The 21627-nt window shown below is 37.8% G+C and overlaps 1 protein-coding gene across 8 annotated transcripts in view; it reads left to right on the forward strand.

Moving 5' to 3' along the window:
- LOC105357257 (contactin-associated protein-like 4) overlaps positions 1-21627 on the forward strand; it is a 137580-nt gene that overhangs the window by 104251 nt on the left and 11702 nt on the right. For all 8 annotated transcript variants that reach the window (XM_078946058.1, XM_078946056.1, XM_078946060.1 and 5 more), the window contains 3 exons: positions 632-850; positions 15906-16145; positions 20394-20621. In XM_078946058.1, the coding sequence (XP_078802184.1) occupies positions 632-850; positions 15906-16145; positions 20394-20621 (687 nt within the window). The remainder of the gene's footprint in view (positions 1-631; positions 851-15905; positions 16146-20393; positions 20622-21627) is intronic.

Below are 21627 nucleotides of genomic sequence, written 5' to 3' on the forward strand. Positions count from 1 at the left end.
TAACAGCCTGAATCGCACGTTTGTTCCTCACATAAACACCTCACCACCTGACCGCATATTCTCAGCTGCTGATCTGCAGCTATTAGAGCATGGCATCTCTCCCTGAAACCATTTGTGATTGCAATTTATCATTGTCTCATTTTTCATTTTCTAGTGCTATTGCAATGTCTTCCGCTGCCTTCCGGAGCTTCCAGTTTCCCTCTTTGCAAGTCACTTTAGATAAGTGTCTTCTAAATGACGGAATTAAAAAGGTCGTGCTCATACTGTCTTGAATAGCAACACTTTCTCTGGGGGCAGTTGAAGAAAGATGCTACATGATCTCACAGTCTATCTATAAAGAAAAGTTACTTGTGGGCTTTTGTAGTGGATCTAATACCACCCTTATGAACATGTGGTGCTTAAATGGTGAAAATATGGAGACGTTGAACATCTTAAAGCAAAATAATAAAAAAAAGACATTTTTAGTTATAATGTATTAGTTATAGTAAAAAGTAATTTGTTTATTTCAAATGTCTTTTTCTTTTAACTAGGCTTTAAACTATGACAGCTTGTTTAATCTTTAAGCAATGCTCTGATGGTGTTGATTCTTGTGATCAGTCATTCTTGTCTAAAATAAAATACTCCTTCTCAGCTTCTTCTGAGGTCGTCTTCTTTTTCGATGTGGGGAATGGACCTGTGGAGGTGCGAGTGAAGACGAGCCTCCGGCTGAACGATGACCGGTGGCACACCGTTCGGGCTGAGCGAAATGTGAAGGAGGCATCGCTGCGTGTCGACAATTTCCCCGCAGAGACACAGGACGCCCCTGCTGATGGACTCATTCATCTGCAGCTAAACAGCCCCCTGTTTGTAGGTGAGAGGAAGATCTAAGAATGGCTCCTTCATGTGTCTGAAGCTTAGACCTTATGAAAACTTAAAAACACCCAAAAACCGTATAATCAACATGTAACCAGAATAAATACAATTAAAAAAACCATATTCAAATTAAATGCGTTAGCAGTTGCAATAAGCTATTAAAGTTTTGCAGTTTAAAAAAAATGTCATTTGCGCTTCACTTTGCTTTATTCAACAGTGCACATGTTTAGATTCTGGGCTCCACAGATTAGATTTAATACGATGTCAAAGTTAAAAAATAATAAAACAGGATGTTAAAGTTATGCAAGTACAGGACCGACAGGCAGAATCTCAATGGCACTTGATGACTGTAGCTAAACATTGTGCTTCAGAGACAGTGGCAGATTTACAATTCACTTTTACCCAGAAATTATAAAGCACTTATTGCTGTTGGTTTGTTTTACCTGATGGCACAATGACCCCCACTCCTGGTAGAACTAGGCCCATCTTTCAAGTTTTTATCTTGAGCAAACTACAGAAAAAACAAACAAACAACAAAGCGTTCATCCATTCCTCACTGCATTTCTATGATGGTTTATTCTAATTTGATTTTACATTGTAAAACTCTTTAAGATGGATCATGGACCAATGGACCAATAATATGTCAAGTAAGTAGTATTGTGTTAAAGTTCTTTTTTTTAATTAGAAAAGGAAAAAAATATATATATATATATATATATATATATATATATATATATATATATATAATGGAAGTGACTCAAATTACCGCCTTCCTGTTTGAGTTAATGATGGAGCATCACCCTGTATAAAAGTCTGGGTCGCTGCTTTGTTTTGGATAATAGCATGGCTACATACAAATGTTCTCTAAATGCTGGTCAGTCTAAAAGTCTTGGCTTTTTCTGGCCTTATAAGTGTCTATTAGTGATGATTATAGACTTCAGCTGGTGGATTTTTTTTCTCCATCCTATTAAAGACAGTTGTTGGTTTACACTAAAGCAAGAGTTTGCATGGTCAGTCAAGCTGTAGATCTTTGTGTGATAACCTCTTGTTTAAAATAATATAGTTCATTTTTTTTAATAAGTCTTTCCTGTTTGTAGTTATCTGAAACCACAAGAACTAGGGTTATGTTATATTCAGGGATTTGTGATGCCATTAAAACAAATAGAAGTCAAAGAATGGACTGAAAACGGGATGACAGGGAATGTTATTTTAAATACCCAGACTGATGAAAATCATGTTGTTGTTTTTTTTTAAATATGTTCTCATGGAATTTTTCTCATGAGGGAGGACATAAAGAAAATTGAGATCAACACTGCATTTCTGAGTATTTCTTTATTCTAATAAGGAACAGATGAAAAAATGCTGTTGGAAAATGCAATAACACAGCTACCACAGTCAACCGGCCACATTTGGCCGCTCCATTCTGATGGATCCACTTCCAGACAAATGGATCCATGTACGTCTTTGAGCTCACATCTGGCTCAAAACTGTACTGCTGGATAGCACCAATATTGCTCGCCACTTTTGTTGTAGCGCTAATGTTGGTTTAGGGGTGTGAGGGGCATAAGATAGCTGGGCGGAGTGTAAACAAAGCAATGCCCACAATGCAGGGCGAAGTTCTAATGAGCTCCTGCCGCTCTGCAGAAACTTTGTCCAAGAAACAACACAGGTGTTTTAAATTGTCTCAAAAAAAGCATGGTCATGGTTAAAAGACCACTGGGAATGCTTTTAGAATAGATCAAAAGATGATTAGAATGGAACTTAAAGTATTTTGGTTATTTTAAAATGGGTAGTGGTTGGACTAAATATTTTAAGAAGACAAATCAATCTATTATTTTGAGGTTATTTTGAACACAGTGTTAAATGGACATTTGCAGGAAAAAAATAGGAAATGAATATGGATGGATGATGTTTGTTGTAGTTACAGTTCTCTATTAACAGAAATAGCTGAGTTGCTCTCATACTATCTGATGAGTATTTTCATGCGTCTCTGGGGGGGGGTGAATAAATAGAAGTAGCTGTAGTTATAAAAGAGACTGCTTAGTAGAAGAGTGTTTGTGTATTCAAGACACAATCATTTCCTATAGACCTATTGTTAATCCATACCTTGCATTGTGTGAAATCAAAACTTGCACAGGCACTTAAATTAGTGATTTACTTATGCTACACATCACACAAGAGAACACACACACAGATAGAACTTCAAGTGGAACTTCACATTGATCAACAACTTTAGAGGTTAAAATAACAGAAATCTGTTATCAGATTTGACAATTTACTTCTGTATGTGCCTCTGAGTGCAATACAATACTATGTAATTCTGTTTGTGTGAGGATTTTTTACTATAATTTGGTTTTTCAGTTGTCTTCTTGGTTTTGGACATGTTCTATTTTCTCTCCATCAGCCGCACCAGGTTTGGTTGCTAATCATTCACAGCTGTCTAATGACACTCTGGGTGTTTTAAGTCTCTGGTTTTCAGTTTTTCATTGGCAGGTCATCTGCTTGGCTTTGTCACCCTTTGTTGTTTCTGCATGTTTTTTTTTTTTTTTATTTGTCATGTTTCAGTTTATTTATTAAATGTTTCAGTTTTTGCCACAAAGCCTGGTCTCCTGCATTGTAGGTCCTACACCACCAGTTCCTGACAGTTTGTGTACAAGCCAATTAAAGTTTTTAAATAATATGCTAGTAGGGAAAAGAGGCAGGACTCTAAAATGGTATCAAATATCTATAAAATCATGTCTGAAAGACAGTGGTTGGATGAGGTAAGGTAATTTAGGTTTACCACAGAAATGGTAATGGATATAGATTTCTGTGTATGACATCTATACACACCATATGTACAATATAAATAATATCTTACAATCTAAGTAATTTAGAAAAATAACACAGGTACTCTGAAATTTTTGGAAATTTGTCTTCTACTGTTAAAATTAAGTGCTTTTCCAAATTGTGCCAACTTTTGTATTATCCATTTGTGAGATGAGCAGTGGAGGGTCTTTACTGTGCCAAATTGTTGTTGCTGCTTGTTTTGGTGTGGATTTTTGTTCATAGTTCTAAAACATCCTTAAAAAAGAATAGAAAACTAAAAGCCGCTGCATTTCCAGTAGAAAATGCAGGATTGAATGCTATATTGCTAAAAGAAAAATGAAACTTAAAGGGTAATAATTGGCAGGGGGGAAAATTACATAAAGAAATGATCAAAGTTGACCATAAATTTGATTTGATTTGATTTGATTTATTGATTTATTTCAAGCATTGTAGTCAAAGCAATAAAAAAAAAAATTACACATATTTATCAAACTCATTACAGAAATGATGAAATGCATAGATTAAAAAGACAGAAAACAAAACAAAAACGTCACTTAAGTCACATTTGCTTAATTAAATACAGTGATCATTAACTGAATTATAAGTAGAGTTTGATTTATTGCTTGAAAAGGAGTGGGAAGAAGCAAGCTTATATAATCCCACCCCTACTGAGTTCATTCATTTGATAGTTTTACAGTGTTTTAAATCCGGTTCTGATCAGATAGATTCTCTTCAAGTAACAAAATCCAGTGCCTAGAAATGATTGATGATCTTCAGAAAACATTCATTCATGATTTCAGTAAACAGTAACGATACCGATATGTAATAATAATTGATTATCATTAGAACACATGATAACATCACACCAGTAATTATTGCTACACATTGCAGATCAAGTAAATAAAATCAATAGCTTATTGATTGTAATTTAAACATTTCAGTAATCATTATTGCACATTACAATGTAACACTCATTAATCTAGCCACAGGGGTTGCAAGCCAGTAACTTCTGTGCCGGTCCCAAGCCCGGATAAATAGAGAGGGTTGCGTCAGGAAGGGCATCCGGCGTAAAAAATTGCCAAAATAACCATGCGAATCATCCACAACAATTTGGATGATTCGCTGTGGCGACCCCTGATGGGAAAAGCCGAAAGAGAAAGAAGAAGACAATGTAACACTCATTGGTTGTAATTAAAAGAGCTTTGATTATTTCACCACAATCAAGTTCACACATGTATTTGGAATTATTCAATCACCTGTTGATCCTTAAATCCTCTTATCTTCATATCCTGAAATAAGAGATTCTTTATACATTTTCTTGAATATTTGAATATTTGAACATTGTTTGAGCTCATTACTTAAACTGTTCCAAAGTTTAATGCCGCACACCGACACACAGAAACTTTTCTTTGTGGTTCTTATCAATTTGATCTTGAAGTTCCTACATCCCCTCAGTCTGTAGCCTCCTTCATTTTCTAAGAACTGTTTTTGGATGTTGGATGGTAACAATTTCCAGCTGGCTCTGTATAAAAGTTGCGCAGTGTAAAAATCAACAAGGTCGTGCAGTTTTAAAAGTCTTGATTGATAAAATAGATTGTTTGTATGATCAAGATATCCGGCTTTATGTACAACTCTGACGGCTCGTTTTTGAAGTAGAAAGAGAGGATATAGTGAGCTCTTGTAATTATTCCCCCAAATTTCTATACAGTAGGTGAAATATGGTAATATTAAAGAGCAGTACAATAAATATCTACTGTTGTATCCTAATATATGTTTAGATTTATTTACGATTGAAATACTTTTTGAGACTTTAGTTTGTATGTGTCTGATGTGTGGCTTCCAACTTAGTTTGTCATCGATAAAAACCCCTAAGAATTTGATTTCTGTAACACGTTCAATAAAGACATTATTTATTTCAATTGAGAGCTCTTTATTTGCATTGTAGTTTCCAAAAAACATCACTTTGGTTTTATTTAGGTTCAAAGACAATTTGTTGTAATCCATCCATAATTTTATTTTGTTTAACTCTGTGTTCACCAACTTGATAAGTTCCCTTTGATTGTCTGTAGAATAGAATATATTTGTGTCATCAGCAAATAATATGAGTTTCATAAGCTTTGAAACATTAAATATATCATTTATGTAAATATTGAATAGCAGCGGGCCTAGAATTGATCCTTGTGGGACACCACAACTTATCTCTTTGGTTTCTGATGTATATTCATCAATCTTGACAAATTGTTTTCTTCCCGTTAAATAGCTTTTGACCCAAGTTAGCGCTAGTCCTCGTATCCCATACACTTCCAGTTTGTCAAGTAGGATGTCATGATTGAGAGTGTCAAATAAAGTCAATGAAAATTCCAGCTGCATATTTCTTTTTGTCCAGAGCATTTGTGATTTCCTCCACTGCATCAATGATAGCCAATGACGTTGATCTATTAAAATAAAGTGAAAACAGTACAATAACAAAAGTAATATGTTTCTGAAAAATGCGAACGCCGTGTATCGAACCAGCGAGCTTCTGCGTCACAGAAAGAAGTAAATTATTTCAAAGATTTCCCATGTCTTTCAATGGAGGCAGAATTCCTGGAAATCCTGGAATATCTTGAAAAGTTCAGGGATTTGAAAGACCAAAAGTCATAACTGGAAAAAGCTAAAAGAGCTGAATATTTTAATAGTTGAATGGTTAAAATAGCTGAATAATTGTAGGAGTTGAGCGCCAAAAAATGGTGGAAGATACTATAATAAACAAAGAGAACCAGGAAAACAATGCTTAATAGCATTCAACCAAGTAAAAACAAGATAATTTGGGTGGTTTGTAAGAATTTGCGTGTGTGTTTGGGAAGGTGGGGGGTGGGGGTGGGGGTGGGGTTTGCAAAGCCATAAACAAAAGCCTGCTATATTTAGATTTTAACCTCGCACTGTTTATTATGAATATATAATCCCATTATCTCAAAACCTGGTGGGGTGTAAATCCCATTGTGGTTGATAATAAAAAGCTATGCTGTGTTGCATAGTACCACAGTCAGAGTGGGAGGGTAAATCCTGAGTAGAATTTAAATAGTTTTTTAGAAAAATAAAAGCTAAATGAAATGTAACAGTGACTGATTTCACACTATTCAAAGTTTATTTTGCCTGTGTAAAAAGGAACACCACAACCAGTTTTGTTTTTAGAATAAAATGTCTTTCTTTCCACTATTACACGTGTACCAGACAAAAAACAATAAACACATTTGTTTTCTCAGAGAACCTCCGTCACACAACTCGGCACAATTTGCACTGAAGAAACTTTTTTTAGAAGGCCTTTTTTTATTAACACTAAAATTGCAACAATAACAATCTTATCCTGTTTTATTTTACTTATCTGTGTTGTACTATAAAAATGAGAAAAATGCACTGGAACAAAATGTAATTGTGAATAAACCTATAAAAAGGCAGCCTGTGTGCTACTCTAAAGGGGCATAGCTACGGTGGCCCAGAAGGGTCACAACACAACACATTAACTTTATACACAACACACTAACTTCACACACAACACATTAACTTTACACACAACACATTAACTTTATACACAACACACTAACTTTACACACAACACACTAACTTTACACACAACACATTAACTTTACACACAACACATTAACTTAACACACAACACATTAACTTAACACACAACACATTAACTCACAACACAACACAATAGCTCACAACACAACACATTAACTCACAACACAACACAATAACTCACAGCACAACACATTAACTCACAACACAACACATTAACTCACAACACAACACAATAACTCACAACACAACACATTAACTCATGGCCCAGAAGGGTCACAACACAACACATTAACTTACCTCACAACACATTAACTCACAACGGAAGTAAAGCAGCAATTGAAGTGCTTTTATTCTGAAATTTCTACTGGGCTGAGCAGCTAACTACCTAACAGAAAGTAATGTCACAGTGAGCTGTGGAGGGAGCATGTTTTTGCTACAAGAGAAGCTAGCAGCAGTGTTGCCAGAAACTTTGTCTTTACTACGGTTCTCCTTCCTCTAAACACACACAATATGAACACACACTCCTCCCTCCGCTCTGACACCCCCCTCTGTCGCTGCACGCGCGCTCCTCTCCTCTCCTTTTTCCCGCTCCGTCCTGTGTGTGCGTGTGTGTTGGGGACTGCACGTGCCTGTGTGAGAGGACAGAGCGGAAAAAAGGAGAGGAGAGGAGCGCGTGTGCAGCTCCCTCCACAGCTCACTGTGACATTACTTTCTGTTAGGTAGTTAGCTGCTCAGCCCAGTAGAAATTTCAGAATAAAAGCACTTCAATTGCTGCTTTACTTCCGTTGTGAGTTAATGTGTTGTGAGGTAAGTTAATGTGTTGTGTTGTGACCCTTCTGGGCCATGAGTTAGGCTACGTTCACACTGCAGGCTGAAACGACCCAATTCCGAATTTTTTGCCCCTAAGTGGCCCAATTCCGATCTTTTCATGACAGTCTGAATGACACAGATCCGATCTTTTCAATTGCGACCCAGGCCCCGTGGGTTTGCCGTCCTGAATCCGAATTGTAGCCGTTCTTTTCAATTGCGACCGCCGTCTGACCGGCCAGGCGACTTGATTCCGAATAGTACGTCATCGACACGCAACAAACGTCATCATTTTGCGTTAAAGTAGGCGGGAACGAGAACGTAAACATCAACCATGGTGGACGATGCTGCTGAGATCAGTCAGTGGAAGGGAAGCGAGATCCCCGATTGGATTAATATTTGGGCTGATCGCTCTTTTCAGGCCAAACTCCAGGGCTCTTAGTGCAACTGGGCGGTTTTTGAAAAATTTTCCAGCTAAATGGCAGAGCGTGGTGTTGAACCTTTACAGCTATAACTTTTTTTTCTTTCTCTCCTTCCGACCGTCACCGTGCTCAGAAGCGCAGGGGACCCGAGGCGATCCTCCTCCTCCTCCCTGTTCTGATCCTTAGATTCTCCAGAACGGGTTGATAAAGAGTCCATAGCATTTATTTTGGGGGAAACCTTCTTTTATTACCGTCCTCCGTAACACACAACATGAATGCGCGCCCACACTGCCCCCCCCCCCCCCCTATTCTCTATCGCGGCACGCGCTTGCACACACACACGGGGCGCGCGGGCCCAACACATACACATTTCCATTCCACAACAGTGGGTACAGACGATCCCGACTCCATTGCCTTCTTAAAATGAGAAGATTGTAATTGTGCTGCTCCTTCGTGAAAATAAATTTAATATTACAAAAAGAGCTCCGCTTTTGACAACACTGTTGTTGACATCTGCTCCGCAAACAAGTGACGTCGTTCACCGTTGAGTATTCTTCTGGCTTCTGCGCATGCGGGTCTCGTTTGGGTCGTGTCACGGTCACACTGGAGATCACAAAAGTTCGGATTTACTTGGAAATGTGAACGGTCTAGCAAACAATTCGGATTTTTTCAAAAAATCCGAATTGAGCATTAAGCCCTGCAGTGTGAACGTAGCCTTAATGTGTTGTGTTGTGAGTTAATGTGTTGTGTTGTGAGTTATTGTGTTGTGTTGTGAGTTAATGTGTTGTGTTGTGAGTTATTGTGTTGTGTTGTGAGTTATTGTGTTGTGTTGTGAGTTAATGTGTTGTGTGTTAAGTTAATGTGTTGTGTGTAAAGTTAATGTGTTGTGTGTAAAGTTAGTGTGTTGTGTGTAAAGTTAGTGTGTTGTGTGTAAAGTTAGTGTGTTGTGTGTAAAGTTAGTGTGTTGTGTTGTGACCCTTCTGGGCCACCGTACATAGCCATTGAAATTTCTCAGTGACTTCAGTTAAGGAGGGCAATGTAAATTGAATCAAATCATAACCAGAAAAGGAACAAAACCTTCAGAAAAAATGTTACTGCGAAAATGGAGCAGCTTATCTGCACAGGAGGTCAACAGTGGGGGAAGTGTGGAAAGAAGTATGCTTCTACAAATATCTTGATGCAAGTAACATCACTTTAAGACAAAAATTATATGAATAACTCCAGAACTTTCCACCGCAGGCAAATGTGTTTATTAACTGATTCTTTTATAGTGAACTGGAGCTTTTTTGAATTTCTTGGTAATGCATTTCAGCTGAACATCAGTTTCTATAAAGTATCTTTTTTTTTGGGTGACATGAAAAATCACACAGTGGACAACATGCCTTATTAAGATTTATTTTCTTTTGGTAGAAGTAAAATCTAAAATTTCCTAATTAATCATGAAAGAGATGTACCTGGTGTAAATTATACACGTGTACAACAACCAGTTAAATACAAAAATGCCTAAGGACAGTGGTATTGATTGATTTTAATTTAAAAAAAAAATGTACCCAGAATTCCATCTATTCCTTTAATTTCTCCTCACTGCTTCTATTTCTAATGAAGAAAAGTTGTTAGCTGAGAGAAAAACTATATTTCTTCTCTCTACATTCCAGAAAGCTGTTTAAAATGCTGTTTCATAGAGGTTTGAAAACCACATCTGAACCAAATCTGAACAGAAAAAGGCCAATAATAGATGAGACATTACAGTTTTTCATTCTCTGCAACCTAAGACTAATCTAACCAAACACCAAACACATTTTCAAAATATAAGCTAAAAGTACCAAATACTTGACTCCTCAGTCAAAAGCTAACTTTGAGGTCACAATGAATAAGCTGTCGTCAAAACTAACAAACACACAGCATACTAAACACACTACAAAACAAAACACTTGAAACTGTTAACACAATGGTTAATAAAGAATTGTAACACACCTCACCTTATACCCCCAAAGAGTCTTCAGGATTTACTTTTTTCAATTTTTTTCTGTACGCCCAGGTTCATGTTTATTGCACTTTACCATCTTATCCTTGTGTGGCCCAGAACAGAGGACTACATCCACATCAAAGGCAATGTTCACCCTAGCCACACAATAGGAAAAAGATGATCTTGTGTGCCTGATCTAGCCTTGACAAGACACAATGGAAATGTCATCACGAGCCATGGCCTGCAAAAGGTTTTGTCGAGAATATGGTTATCTCTTGTAAACCATCCAATGCCAAGCAGAGAAAAATGGGTTAAGGAATGAATGAAAACTTTAGTAAAAACTGACATTGTGCCAGACAAAAAAACAAATTTTCTGTCATTTCTTCTTGAATCAGAATCTTTTTTTGTTAGTTTTTCCTCATCGAGAAAGAGGGTCTAAGGGCAGGGGTTCCCAGTTTAGTTTAGTCTGTTTAGTTTAATTTAGTTTAGCAATCAGCTATTGTATTTTAATCTAGCCACAGGGGTTGCAAGCCAGTAACTTCTGTGCCGGTCCCAAGCCCGGATAAATAGAGAGGGTTGCGTCAGGAAGGGCATCCGGCGTAAAAAAATTGCCAAAATAACCATGCGAATCATCCACAACACTTTAGACATACCGGATCGGTCGAGGCCCGGGTTAACAACGACCGCCACCGATGCTGTTAACCTACAGGGTGTCGGTGGAAATTTGACTACTGTTGGTGGAAGAAAGAGGGGAGGCAGAAGGGTCCGTGGCCAGAGAGAGAAGGGAAAAGGCAGGAACATAGGTTTGAGAATAGGGACTCTTAACGTTGGCACAATGACAGGGAAAGGCAGAGAGCTGGCAGACATGATGGAGAGAAGGAAGGTAGATGTACTGTGTGTGCAGGAGACAAGGTGGAAGGGCAGCAAGGCACGTAGTATTGGAGGAGGATACAAACTGTTCTATCATGGTGTTGATAGGAAGAGAAACGGGGTAGGAGTGATTCTGAAGGGGGAGTTTGTAAACAGTGTTCTAGAGGTGAAAAGAGTCTCAGACAGGATGATGAGCCTAAAGTTAGAAATTGAAGGGGTGATGGTGAATGTAGTCAGTGGGTATGCGCCACAGGTTGGCTGTGAGTTAGAAGTGAAGGAGAGATTCTGGAGTGAGTTGGATGAGGTCATAGAGAGTTTTCCCAGAGGAGAGAGAGTTGTTATTGGAGCAGACTTTAATGGGCATGTTGGTGAGGGCAACAGAGGTGATGAGGAGGTGATGGGCAGGTTTGGTGTGAAGGAAAGGAATCTGGAGGGACAGATGGTGGTGGACTTTGCGAAGAGGATGGAAATGGCTGTAGTCAACACTTACTTCCAGAAGAGAGAGGAACATAGAGTGACATACAGAAGTGGAGGTAGGAGTACTCAGGTGGACTACATCCTATGTAGACGAGGTCATTTGAGAGAGGTTAATGACTGCAAAGTGGTGGTAGGAGAGAGTGTAGCCAGACAGCACCGCATGGTGGTGTGTAAGATGACTCTGGAGGTCAGGAAGAAGAAGAGAGGGAAAACAGAAAAGAAGACCAAGTGGTGGAAGCTACAGAATGAAGAAACTTGTGAGGAATTTAGGCAGAAGTTGAGGCAGGTCCTGGGTGGTCAGGATGAGCTTCCAGAGGACTGGGAAACTACAGCAGAGATTATCAGGGAAACAGGTAGGAAGGTGCTAGGTGTGTCATCTGGAAAGAGGAAAGACGGTAAAGAGACTTGGTGGTGGAATGAGGAAGTACAGGAATGCGTCCAGAGGAAGAGGTTGGCTAAAAGGAAGTGGGATGTAGAAAGGACTGAGGAAGGTAGACAGGAGTACAAGGAAGCGCAGCGTAAAGTGAAGAGAGAGGTGGCAAAGGCCAAACAGAAAGCTTACGATGAGCTATATGACAGGTTAGACACAAAGGAAGGAGAGAAGGACTTGTACAGGCTAGCCAGACAGAGAGACAGAGATGGGAAGGACGTGCAACAGATAAGGGTGATTAAGGACAGAGATGGAAAGGTTCTAACAACCCAAGAGAGTGTACAGAAAAGATGGAAGGAGTATTTTGAGGAGCTGATGAACGAGGAAAATGACAGGGAAAGAAGGGAGGAAGATGTGGTTGTTGTGGAGCAGGAAGTAGCAGAGATTGGAAAGGATGAGGTTAGGAAGGCTCTGAAAAGGATGAAGAGCGGAAAGGCCGTTGGTCCTGATGACGTACCTGTGGAGGTATGGAAGTGCCTAGGAGAGACAGCAGTGGAATTTCTAACAAGGTTGTTCAATAGGATTTTAGAGAGTGAGAAGATGCCTGAGGAATGGAGGAGAAGCGTTCTGGTCCCAATCTTTAAGAACAAGGGTGACACGCAGAACTGCAGCAACTATAGAGGAATAAAGTTGATGAGCCACACAATGAAGCTGTGGGAAAGAGTAGTGGAAGCCAGGCTTAGGAAGAAGGTGGAGATTTGTGAGCAGCAGTATGGTTTCATGCCCCGTAAGAGCACCACTGATGCCATTTTTGCTTTGAGAATGTTGATGGAAAAGTACAGAGAAGGTCAGAAGGAGCTGCATTGTGTGTTCGTAGATTTAGAGAAGGCGTATGACAGGGTGCCGAGGGAGGAGCTGTGGTACTGTATGAGGTCGTCTGGAGTGGCAGAAAAGTATGTCAGAGTAGTTCAGGACATGTATGAGAGAAGTATGACGGTGGTGAGATGTGCTGTAGGTCAGACAGAGGAGTTCAAGGTGGAGGTGGGACTACACCAAGGATCAGCTTTGAGTCCTTTTTTGTTTGCTATGCTGATGGACAGGCTGACAGACGAGGTAAGACAGGAATCTCCCTGGACAATGATGTTTGCGGATGACATTGTAATTTGCAGTGAGAGTAGAGAGCAGGTGGAGGAACAGCTAGAGAGGTGGAGGTTTGCTCTGGAAAGAAGAGGTATGAAGGTCAGTCGTAGTAAGACAGAATACATGTGTCTGAACGAGAGGGATCAAGGTAGAAGCGTTAGGTTACAGGGGACTGAGGTGAAGAAGGTGCAGGAGTTTAAGTACTTGGGGTCAACAGTTCAGTGTGATGGGGATTGTGGAAAAGAGGTGAAGAGGCGAGTGCAGGCAGGTTGGAGCGGTTGGAGGAAAGTGTCAGGAGTGTTGTGTGACAGAAGAGTGCCAGCAAGACTCAAAGGAAAGGTGTACAAGACAGTGGTGAGACCAGCTCTGCTCTATGGGTTAGAGACGGTAGCAGTGAGACAGAGACAAGAGGCTGAGATGGAGGTAGCGGAGATGAAGATGTTGAGGTTCTCCTTAGGAGTGACCAGGTTAGACAGGGTAAGGAACGAGTACATCAGAGGGACGGCTCATGTTGCCTGTGTCAGCGACAAAGTCAGAGAAGCCAGACTGAGATGGTTTGGACATGTTCAGAGGAGGGATAGTGGATATATTGGTAGAAGGATGTTGGAGATGGAGCTGCCTGGCAGGAGGGCAAGAGGACGGCCAAAGAGGAGATACATGGATGTCTTAACAGAGGACATGAAGTTGGCTAATGTTAGGGTAGAAGATGTCCATGATAGAGTGAGGTGGAAAAGGATGATTCGCTGTGGCGACCCCTGATGGGAAAAGCCGAAAGAGAAAGAAGAATCAGCTATTGTATTTTATTATTGGTTTTGTGTTTTTGTACAATTATCGATGTGAAACTCATTAAGACAACTGGGTTGTGATATTGGGCTATATAATTAAAATTGAATTGAATGTCCATATGAATTATGGCAAAAAACTACTTGAACCTGCTGAGTTAAGGGTTGATCTTTTGATCTGCTTTCCTCATGGTCATTTTATAAACCAACATTTGGTCAATAACTACGACCTGGATCTCTTCAGAAGTTCTTGTCCTCTGTCTGGGTTCAGTTTTTGGTGCAGGTGCGGGTCTTGGTACAGGGTCTTTGCTCTGTTATCCATCTTTGAAAAGCTGCTCAGTTGATCTGGAATTGTTCTTATATTCACTGCAGTTGTTTTGCAACAAGTGTCTTCAGTTTTGATCAATTGTGTGTTAATGGTGACTGTTGTGTTGGAACCAAGTTTAAGTTTTGCCTCTGTGTGTCAACTTTATGCATCTGGAAAATTTGGGATTTTAGTTTGAAAAGCACAGTATTTTTAAGTAAAAATAGTTAAATACTGCACTAATTTTTATTGTTTTTGAAAATTACTTTTCAAACAAGGACTTGTGTGTCCAAATGTCCCTTTGTGCTGTTTCTTTAACTTGATCAGACATTTCATTCTTTAGAAGTGTTCTGCTGGTCTTTTAGCTTTGTGTAAAAGTCTAATATAGATGCAAAGTCAGTGACAAAATGTCAAATACATTTAACAACTTCATTCTTATATATTTTCCTTGTTTTTGAAGAGAACTGGAGTCAATGAGATGGTATTGTTTTTAACATGGAAAGCTGATTCGGTTAAACATTTTATGAAGCCAAACTGTGGAGGCAATAGCCTCCCGACTGTAATCTGTGATGAAAAGCACTTGGATTTATGAATATAAAATGAAACATACTCAGCTTGAAGGTTAGGAAGAAATATGGTTTGCCGGTTTTGTGCTGCATCCTAAAATGGTTAAAATTAGAATTTTATTTTTAAAGTCTAAAAACCATCTTTGTTTCACTACATAGTTAAAATATCCAGCAGCATATGGCTAATCAAACAGGCAGATACACCTGTTCAAAGCCTCGACAGCAGCATGTAGACATTCATGCAAACACTTACCGTATTTTCCGGACTATAAGTCGCACCGGAGTATAAGTCGCACCAGCCCAAAAATGCATTATAAAGTAGAAAAAAACACAGATAAGTCGCACTGGACTATAAGTCGCATTTTAACTTTCACAACCTTATATGACACAATCATAGCAGACTGTTTATCTAATAATTTCACAGTAATTTTTTCTCAAACTTATTTATTTATTCCTTTCATGAAGCATCATTGGCTAACTACTACTCTGTTTTCATCCTGTATTTGTAGAAACAGTTGTCACTTTTATTGCATTTCTGAATCTATGAAATCATTGGAAAATAGAATATTAAGTTGTTAGCCTTCAAGATCTTACTGTAAAAAAAGGTTTGCTGATTCTCTGAGTCACTTAACATCCTCTTAACACTTAACATACCTCATACATCAAATTGACCCAGAAACATCATCTCTGTTCCTCACAAATGAACATAACAGGAGGGTTAACAATGTATTTATTTCAATTTATTTCTAATATAAGTCGCTGCGGAGTATAAGTCGCACCCCTTGCCAAACTATGAAAAAAAGTGCGACTTATAGTCCGGAAAATACGGTAGTTGAATGTTGAGGCCAAACAAGAACTTTGCTACAGCATTTTGCCTCATTACCGCAATCTTTTTGACACCAACGTTAAGTCCAAGGATGAATATGAAATGTATTCAATTCAATTAATCGATAAACTTGTGTTTTTGCTGACAGGAGGCACTGCATCCAGACAAAGAGGCTTTCTGGGCTGCATTCGCTCTTTGCAGTTGAACGGAGTCACTCTGGACCTGGAGGAAAGGGCAAAGATCACCCCTGGAGTCCATTCCGGTTGCCCAGGTCACTGCAGCAGCTATGGCACGCTTTGCCAGAACCAGGGTCGGTGTGTGGAACATAACCAAGGGTTCTCCTGTGACTGCAGTCCGACAGCCTACACGGGAGCTTTCTGTCACAAAGGTACAGAATAGAGACTTTCTAGCCTTTTATGTAAAATGTTCTGAAACTTTTGGAAAATACTGATTTAAATTATTAGATTTCCATCCATTCACACATAACAAGACCCAACAGCCTGCAGACAGAATACTTTAAAACGGAAAGTTCAAAAAGTGTGGAAATAAAGTCTCTGCAAGACATCGAATATCATCTAAAAATGAAAAAGAAATCACTTTTGAAAGTTTAAATTGCCTTTTGTCTTTTTTTTTTATCCCCGCTGCTGCCTTAAAGTGTAATTCTAATGTGCAGAGAAGGTGATAGACTAATTTAGCATAAAGTTCAATTTATTCTTATGTCTAAGGAGGGCAAAGAAAATGGGGGAAATGTTATCGCCGCAGAATATGATGGGAGAAGTAAAGGACGAAAACTTTAAAACTTCATGAAAATGCTAAAAAAAAAAACTTGTTGCTGTACACCTTAAAAAATACATCTACTGTACTTATTAAAAGAAATTCCAAAAACACGTGGGAGGAATCTCAGCTCGTATTTTTCTTTGTATTTCCTCCTGAATCAGAAAAAGAAATGCTTTAGAAGCGCAAGCACTTGTGTTCTCTTTATCTTTTGTTATCATTTGTTTTACGCTTGACTCTATAGCCGTCATTTCAGTTCCACTCAAAACGCCAACAATTCTGCATTTTTTTTATATTCTACTGTGAAAAATCAGTCTGAACATGCTTTACATCCAGAGAATTCACCTAATAAAATAAAGCTTTAAATGTAATATTTTGTTTGATGAACTTTGTTTTAAAGTCATTTTTTTCCTTTAAATATCTTTTTGCCTTTTTATGTTTAAAACGAAGCAAAACTCTAGGAATCAAGATTCCCAGACAAGTTCAATGATGACACCTGAGGCAGTATCAAAACCACCATTTCATATAGATTTTCTTTCAAATTAACATTTTCATTTAACCTTTTATATCACTCCTGCATATGATGTAATGATCTGTGATCTCTGCCAACGGATCTTTTGTGCCGTTCTCCTAAATTTTCTCAGACTGGGTCGACATTTAATCAATCTGGGTGACTAACAAATGATTGATGCACTTTAATTTGGACCTAAAAGGTTAAGAAATGTAAAGCAGAGCACTCAACTTTGCTCAAACAAAACAACCATTGTCTTTTAGGTTTTCTGACATTTGTTTTAATGAAGAGACAGAAGAGGGTCAGCTGCAGATTGTAACATAACTCAGGATAATAAGAAAGCTGCTGTAAAATGAGTTCAAACAATATTAGTTTTAAAGACAAAACGCCAAAACAAGCTTGTCCATGCAGGGAACTTCACTTCTCTTTGTTTTTGCATTTTTTTTGGGAGTGGGGGAGAAGAAGTATAGAAATGCAAAAATTGCTCCTGACCTCCAAAGAAAACAGAGTCTGGTCAAAACCTAATTCAAGCTTTAACCTCCAAACTTGTGATTTTTAAAAAATATCAACCTTAGCTTTAGAGTCCACATCAACTGCACCACACTGTTCACATTTGCAAAAGGAGAACAAAAAGGAAAAAAGAATCCTCTCTTAATTCCTAAAACACCTCAACGTTTGAATCTTTCAGTCCCACTCCAATCCTCTTTTGATTTTTTTTTCTTTTTTTTTTTTTTTATAAAAGCGTTCCCAGTGGTCTTTAAATTATGATTATGCTGTTTCTAGGTCAAAAAAAAAAAAAAAAACCTGTTTCGTTTTCTAAGACATAGTGTCTGCAGATCGGTAGGAGTTAGTGCCACCAACAAAATTGCCTTATGTGGGTGGGACTGTTGGTGTGAGTCTGTTTCCACTTCCCATCATCCATCTGTTTGCACTCTCTCCTGTTAGTTTACAGCCCCTCACAATCCCAATCTAACTTTAGTGGTGCAACAGAAATTGCGAGCAACGGTGAAGCTATCCAGCCGTACAGTTTAGAGTCAAATGCCAGCTTGGGAGAGAAAAACAAAGCCGTACATGAATCTAATCGTCTACAAGTGGATGCATCAGAATGGAGCAGTGCAGGGAGCTTGTTGCCTGCTAATTTTTAGTTTGTACGAGCTTTTTAAATGACCTTTTTTTTGTCTGCTCCTGATTCACCATGATTTGTATAAAGAAATAGTCAGAAATGCAATCTTAATCTTCATTTTCTTTCCTCCATCATGAGAAAAATGCTGTTGGAAACACCAAAACAGTTTCCCTTTTTCTTATTGTTTTTGGCTCTAACATCCAAATCAAAAGGAAAGAAATGAAATTATCACTGTATTCTATCAAAATAAGTAATCTGACTAACATATTGGGTAGTAACCACATCCAATCACATGAATTCAGACAGAAGCAAATGAGAACAAAAACCCAAAGTAGACATGAATGGATAAAAAAACAACAGCAGCAAAATTCCCAGGAAACATACCAAAATATTACCTTTTTTTTATTTGACACATTTGCGGAAAACTCCAGAAGACTTGTAGTATAATTTAAACATAAATAGAAAACATTGAGTAATATTTCTTTTTGCGGACATTCTCTTAGTGACTTTCATTCAAAATTGGAAATTGAAATTCAATATATTTTTCCAACTTATTTCAGTTTTTATCCTTTGCACATGGTGGAGCACATTCTTTTATTGTGGTCATTAAACAAGTTTACTTTATGTAATGAACATTTTGTTGTAGGAACTGCCTTTTTAATGACTGAGAGACAGCCATCTTGTAACATGAGCATGACGGAGTTGCTTAATGTGTGGTTAAAAATAGCTTTCTTAAAAAAGGCAGAACAAGTCCACAGGAGGCGTTCAGCCTTATTAAATCCAAGCACACCAGGTTCCATTTTGAGAGGTTTTTTTGATACTTTGAATTAACAACATGATACTTTTGCAGGCAATCAGCAGAAAGCACAAATTGCTTCATTCATTAACATTTGCTAATTAGTTTTGCATATGTTCTTCACAGGTGTGCTGTAATTGGCATGAGCTTGTTGATAAATGATGTTTAAAAAAAAAAACGCAGCCAATTTACTTTGGCAAAAATGTGCCTTTTTTTAATCTTCAACCTTGGTAAAGTATTTTCAAAACCAGTTAAGGAAGGACCAGCTTGTCACCATGATTTATCCAGACTGAATTTTGTTTGGTTGGTAAAAGGTCTGCAGTGAGCTCCTCTCTGGTTTACAATCAACCCTGCACAAACTTTTCACACCCATTTGCAGAGCTTACTGTGATTTTAGACCCAGTATGTGGAAGATTTAGACACAATAAAATGCAGCGCAGAGGCAGCCAGGAAACAGTTTGAATGCCAAACAGTTAACCGTTTTCCGTGAAATGCAGTCTCATTTATGAAGCAGCTGGAAATGGCGTTTTCTATCCATGCATTTCTTTCATGCAGACAAGGTGTTTTAACACTATATAGAAAGGTGAAATTATGATACAAGTAATTATTACACTATAAAAATATCATATTTTTTCTTTTTCTTATTAAAAAATAATAAGAGAACTATTGTTTGTATTTTTACTGTTAAAAAGAATAAAAAGTTAAGAAAAACTTAAATTAGAGGAAATGGCTATAAATTCAATGAACAAAATATCAAAGCAGTTTTTAATAAACATTCAAAAACATAAAAAAGGAGTTTAACAAAACTAAATAGATAATTTTGCCAGTTAATTTTTTTCTAATTATTTTAACTGCTTTTATTATTTTTATATTTTTTTGAAGAATAAAGATGTGTACCAACTTTTGTCTGTTTTTTTTTAAATAAAGTTGTTGAAAATTCTTGCTAATTGAATATAAATCATACAGAGAAATCACGCTTTTTGTTGGTTTCATTTGAATGTCCTTTTTTTGGAATATTTTTGTATTTTAATTTCATAAAGGGGAATATTATAGTAGATTTTCGGTATCGCAGTCGTCTCCACATGTTCTTGTTCCTTAATTTTTGGAAAATAGAATTTTTTTTATCAGTTTCGTTTAATGATTTTGTTAAGAGACAATAATAAAAAAGAGACAATTATGTCGTTTTCTGTTTATTCATAATTGTTGTATTTACTCAAAAAGTTCTGATTTTTTTTCATGTATTTGTGTGACATATTTTCTGTGCTGCAGTCATCCATATATTATTGTCTCCATCTGCATTTTCTAAAAGAGTTTTGTCAATAGTGTAGCTCAGTCTTCAAGGGCTTTTTGAGGTGAAGGAATGCAAATGTATGGAAACCTATTTTGTCGTTTTATTTGTTTACAGCTCAAACTTTCTTTTTCTATCTGTCAGAGGTTTCAGCCAACTTTAAGTCAACAACATCCATCATTTACATCTTCAAGGAGCCCCGTGAACTACTGAAGAGAAAACCTGTGATCCCGCCCCGATCCCTGCAGTCGGACACCACACTGACCAGAGAAAATATCTCCATGAGCTTCAGGACCACTCACAGTCCAGCTCTGCTGCTCTACGTCAGCTCTTTTTACAGAGAGTATCTGATACTTCTCATCAATAAACATGGTGAGTGTGTTTGTTCGGTGAAGTTAATTCATCATTTCCTCTGTTTTCTGCATAATTCAGATGGTCCCCTTGTTTTCTTTCATTTCAATTTTTCAATTGTTTCGTGTTGCCTTGTTTTCCAACTAAATGAGGCAAAAGGTGTTATCTCTTGCACTTGTAGATTATTGCATTTTAAGCAGGAGCTTTTTTCTTCTGGTTGACATAGTTATCGCATTGAAATTTCCCATATTTCAGGTTGTTTTTATTTGTGTGTGTTGTATACCAGGGGTTGACTGCTATCGCACAGATATGTGTTATTGCTGAAGACAGAAGTAATAGTGAGAGAAGCATGGCAGGCTGCAGACTTTGAATCCAATTTGTGTTTATGCTCTCTTGACAATAAATTCAGTCTAACTTTATTGAGAAGTTTCTGTCTCACCAACAGAAGGTCTTTGTTATGCACTTTGAAATGTGGCTGCTGCACAGAGAAGCCGTTCATGGTGACTAACACCATTTGCATACAGGGCCCTTGCTCTGCATTCATTAATCAAAGAACATTTAGATTTTTTTTTAAATGACAAGTTTAGATTGCATTTTTTTCTGAATATTATTTTAGTTGATTTTTTTGTGGTCTGTTAAAATGCTATAAGTTGTTAAACAGCTGATTTGTTCTCCATTTCACCCCACACTAAGGTGTTGATGAGCTTTTCTTTCGGTGGTTTAATCCCCCAATCTAGCATTTACGTTAAAAATAAAAAATATTGCAAGCACAGCAGTGTGCAAAAAAGCTATATGAATTACAATAATAATAAAAAGCTACGTATAGCAATACCTTGTAGAGTTCATCATGACAACAAAAATTTGATCTCCAACCCTAAAAAACAAGAATTCCAGAAAGCATCTTCTGTTTTAGTGGTACTACCTCCGTATCTGAATGTTAGTAAGGGAAAGAAACCATCTCAGCTCAAATGTATTAGATAAATAAGTGACACCTGTAGTTTCAATTCAATTCAATCGTGTTTTTTAG

This window comes from Oryzias latipes, chromosome 4 (genome assembly GCF_053564925.1).
Source record: "Oryzias latipes strain Hd-rR chromosome 4, Olatipes_Hd-rR_3.1".
Lineage (NCBI taxonomy): Eukaryota > Metazoa > Chordata > Actinopteri > Beloniformes > Adrianichthyidae > Oryzias > Oryzias latipes.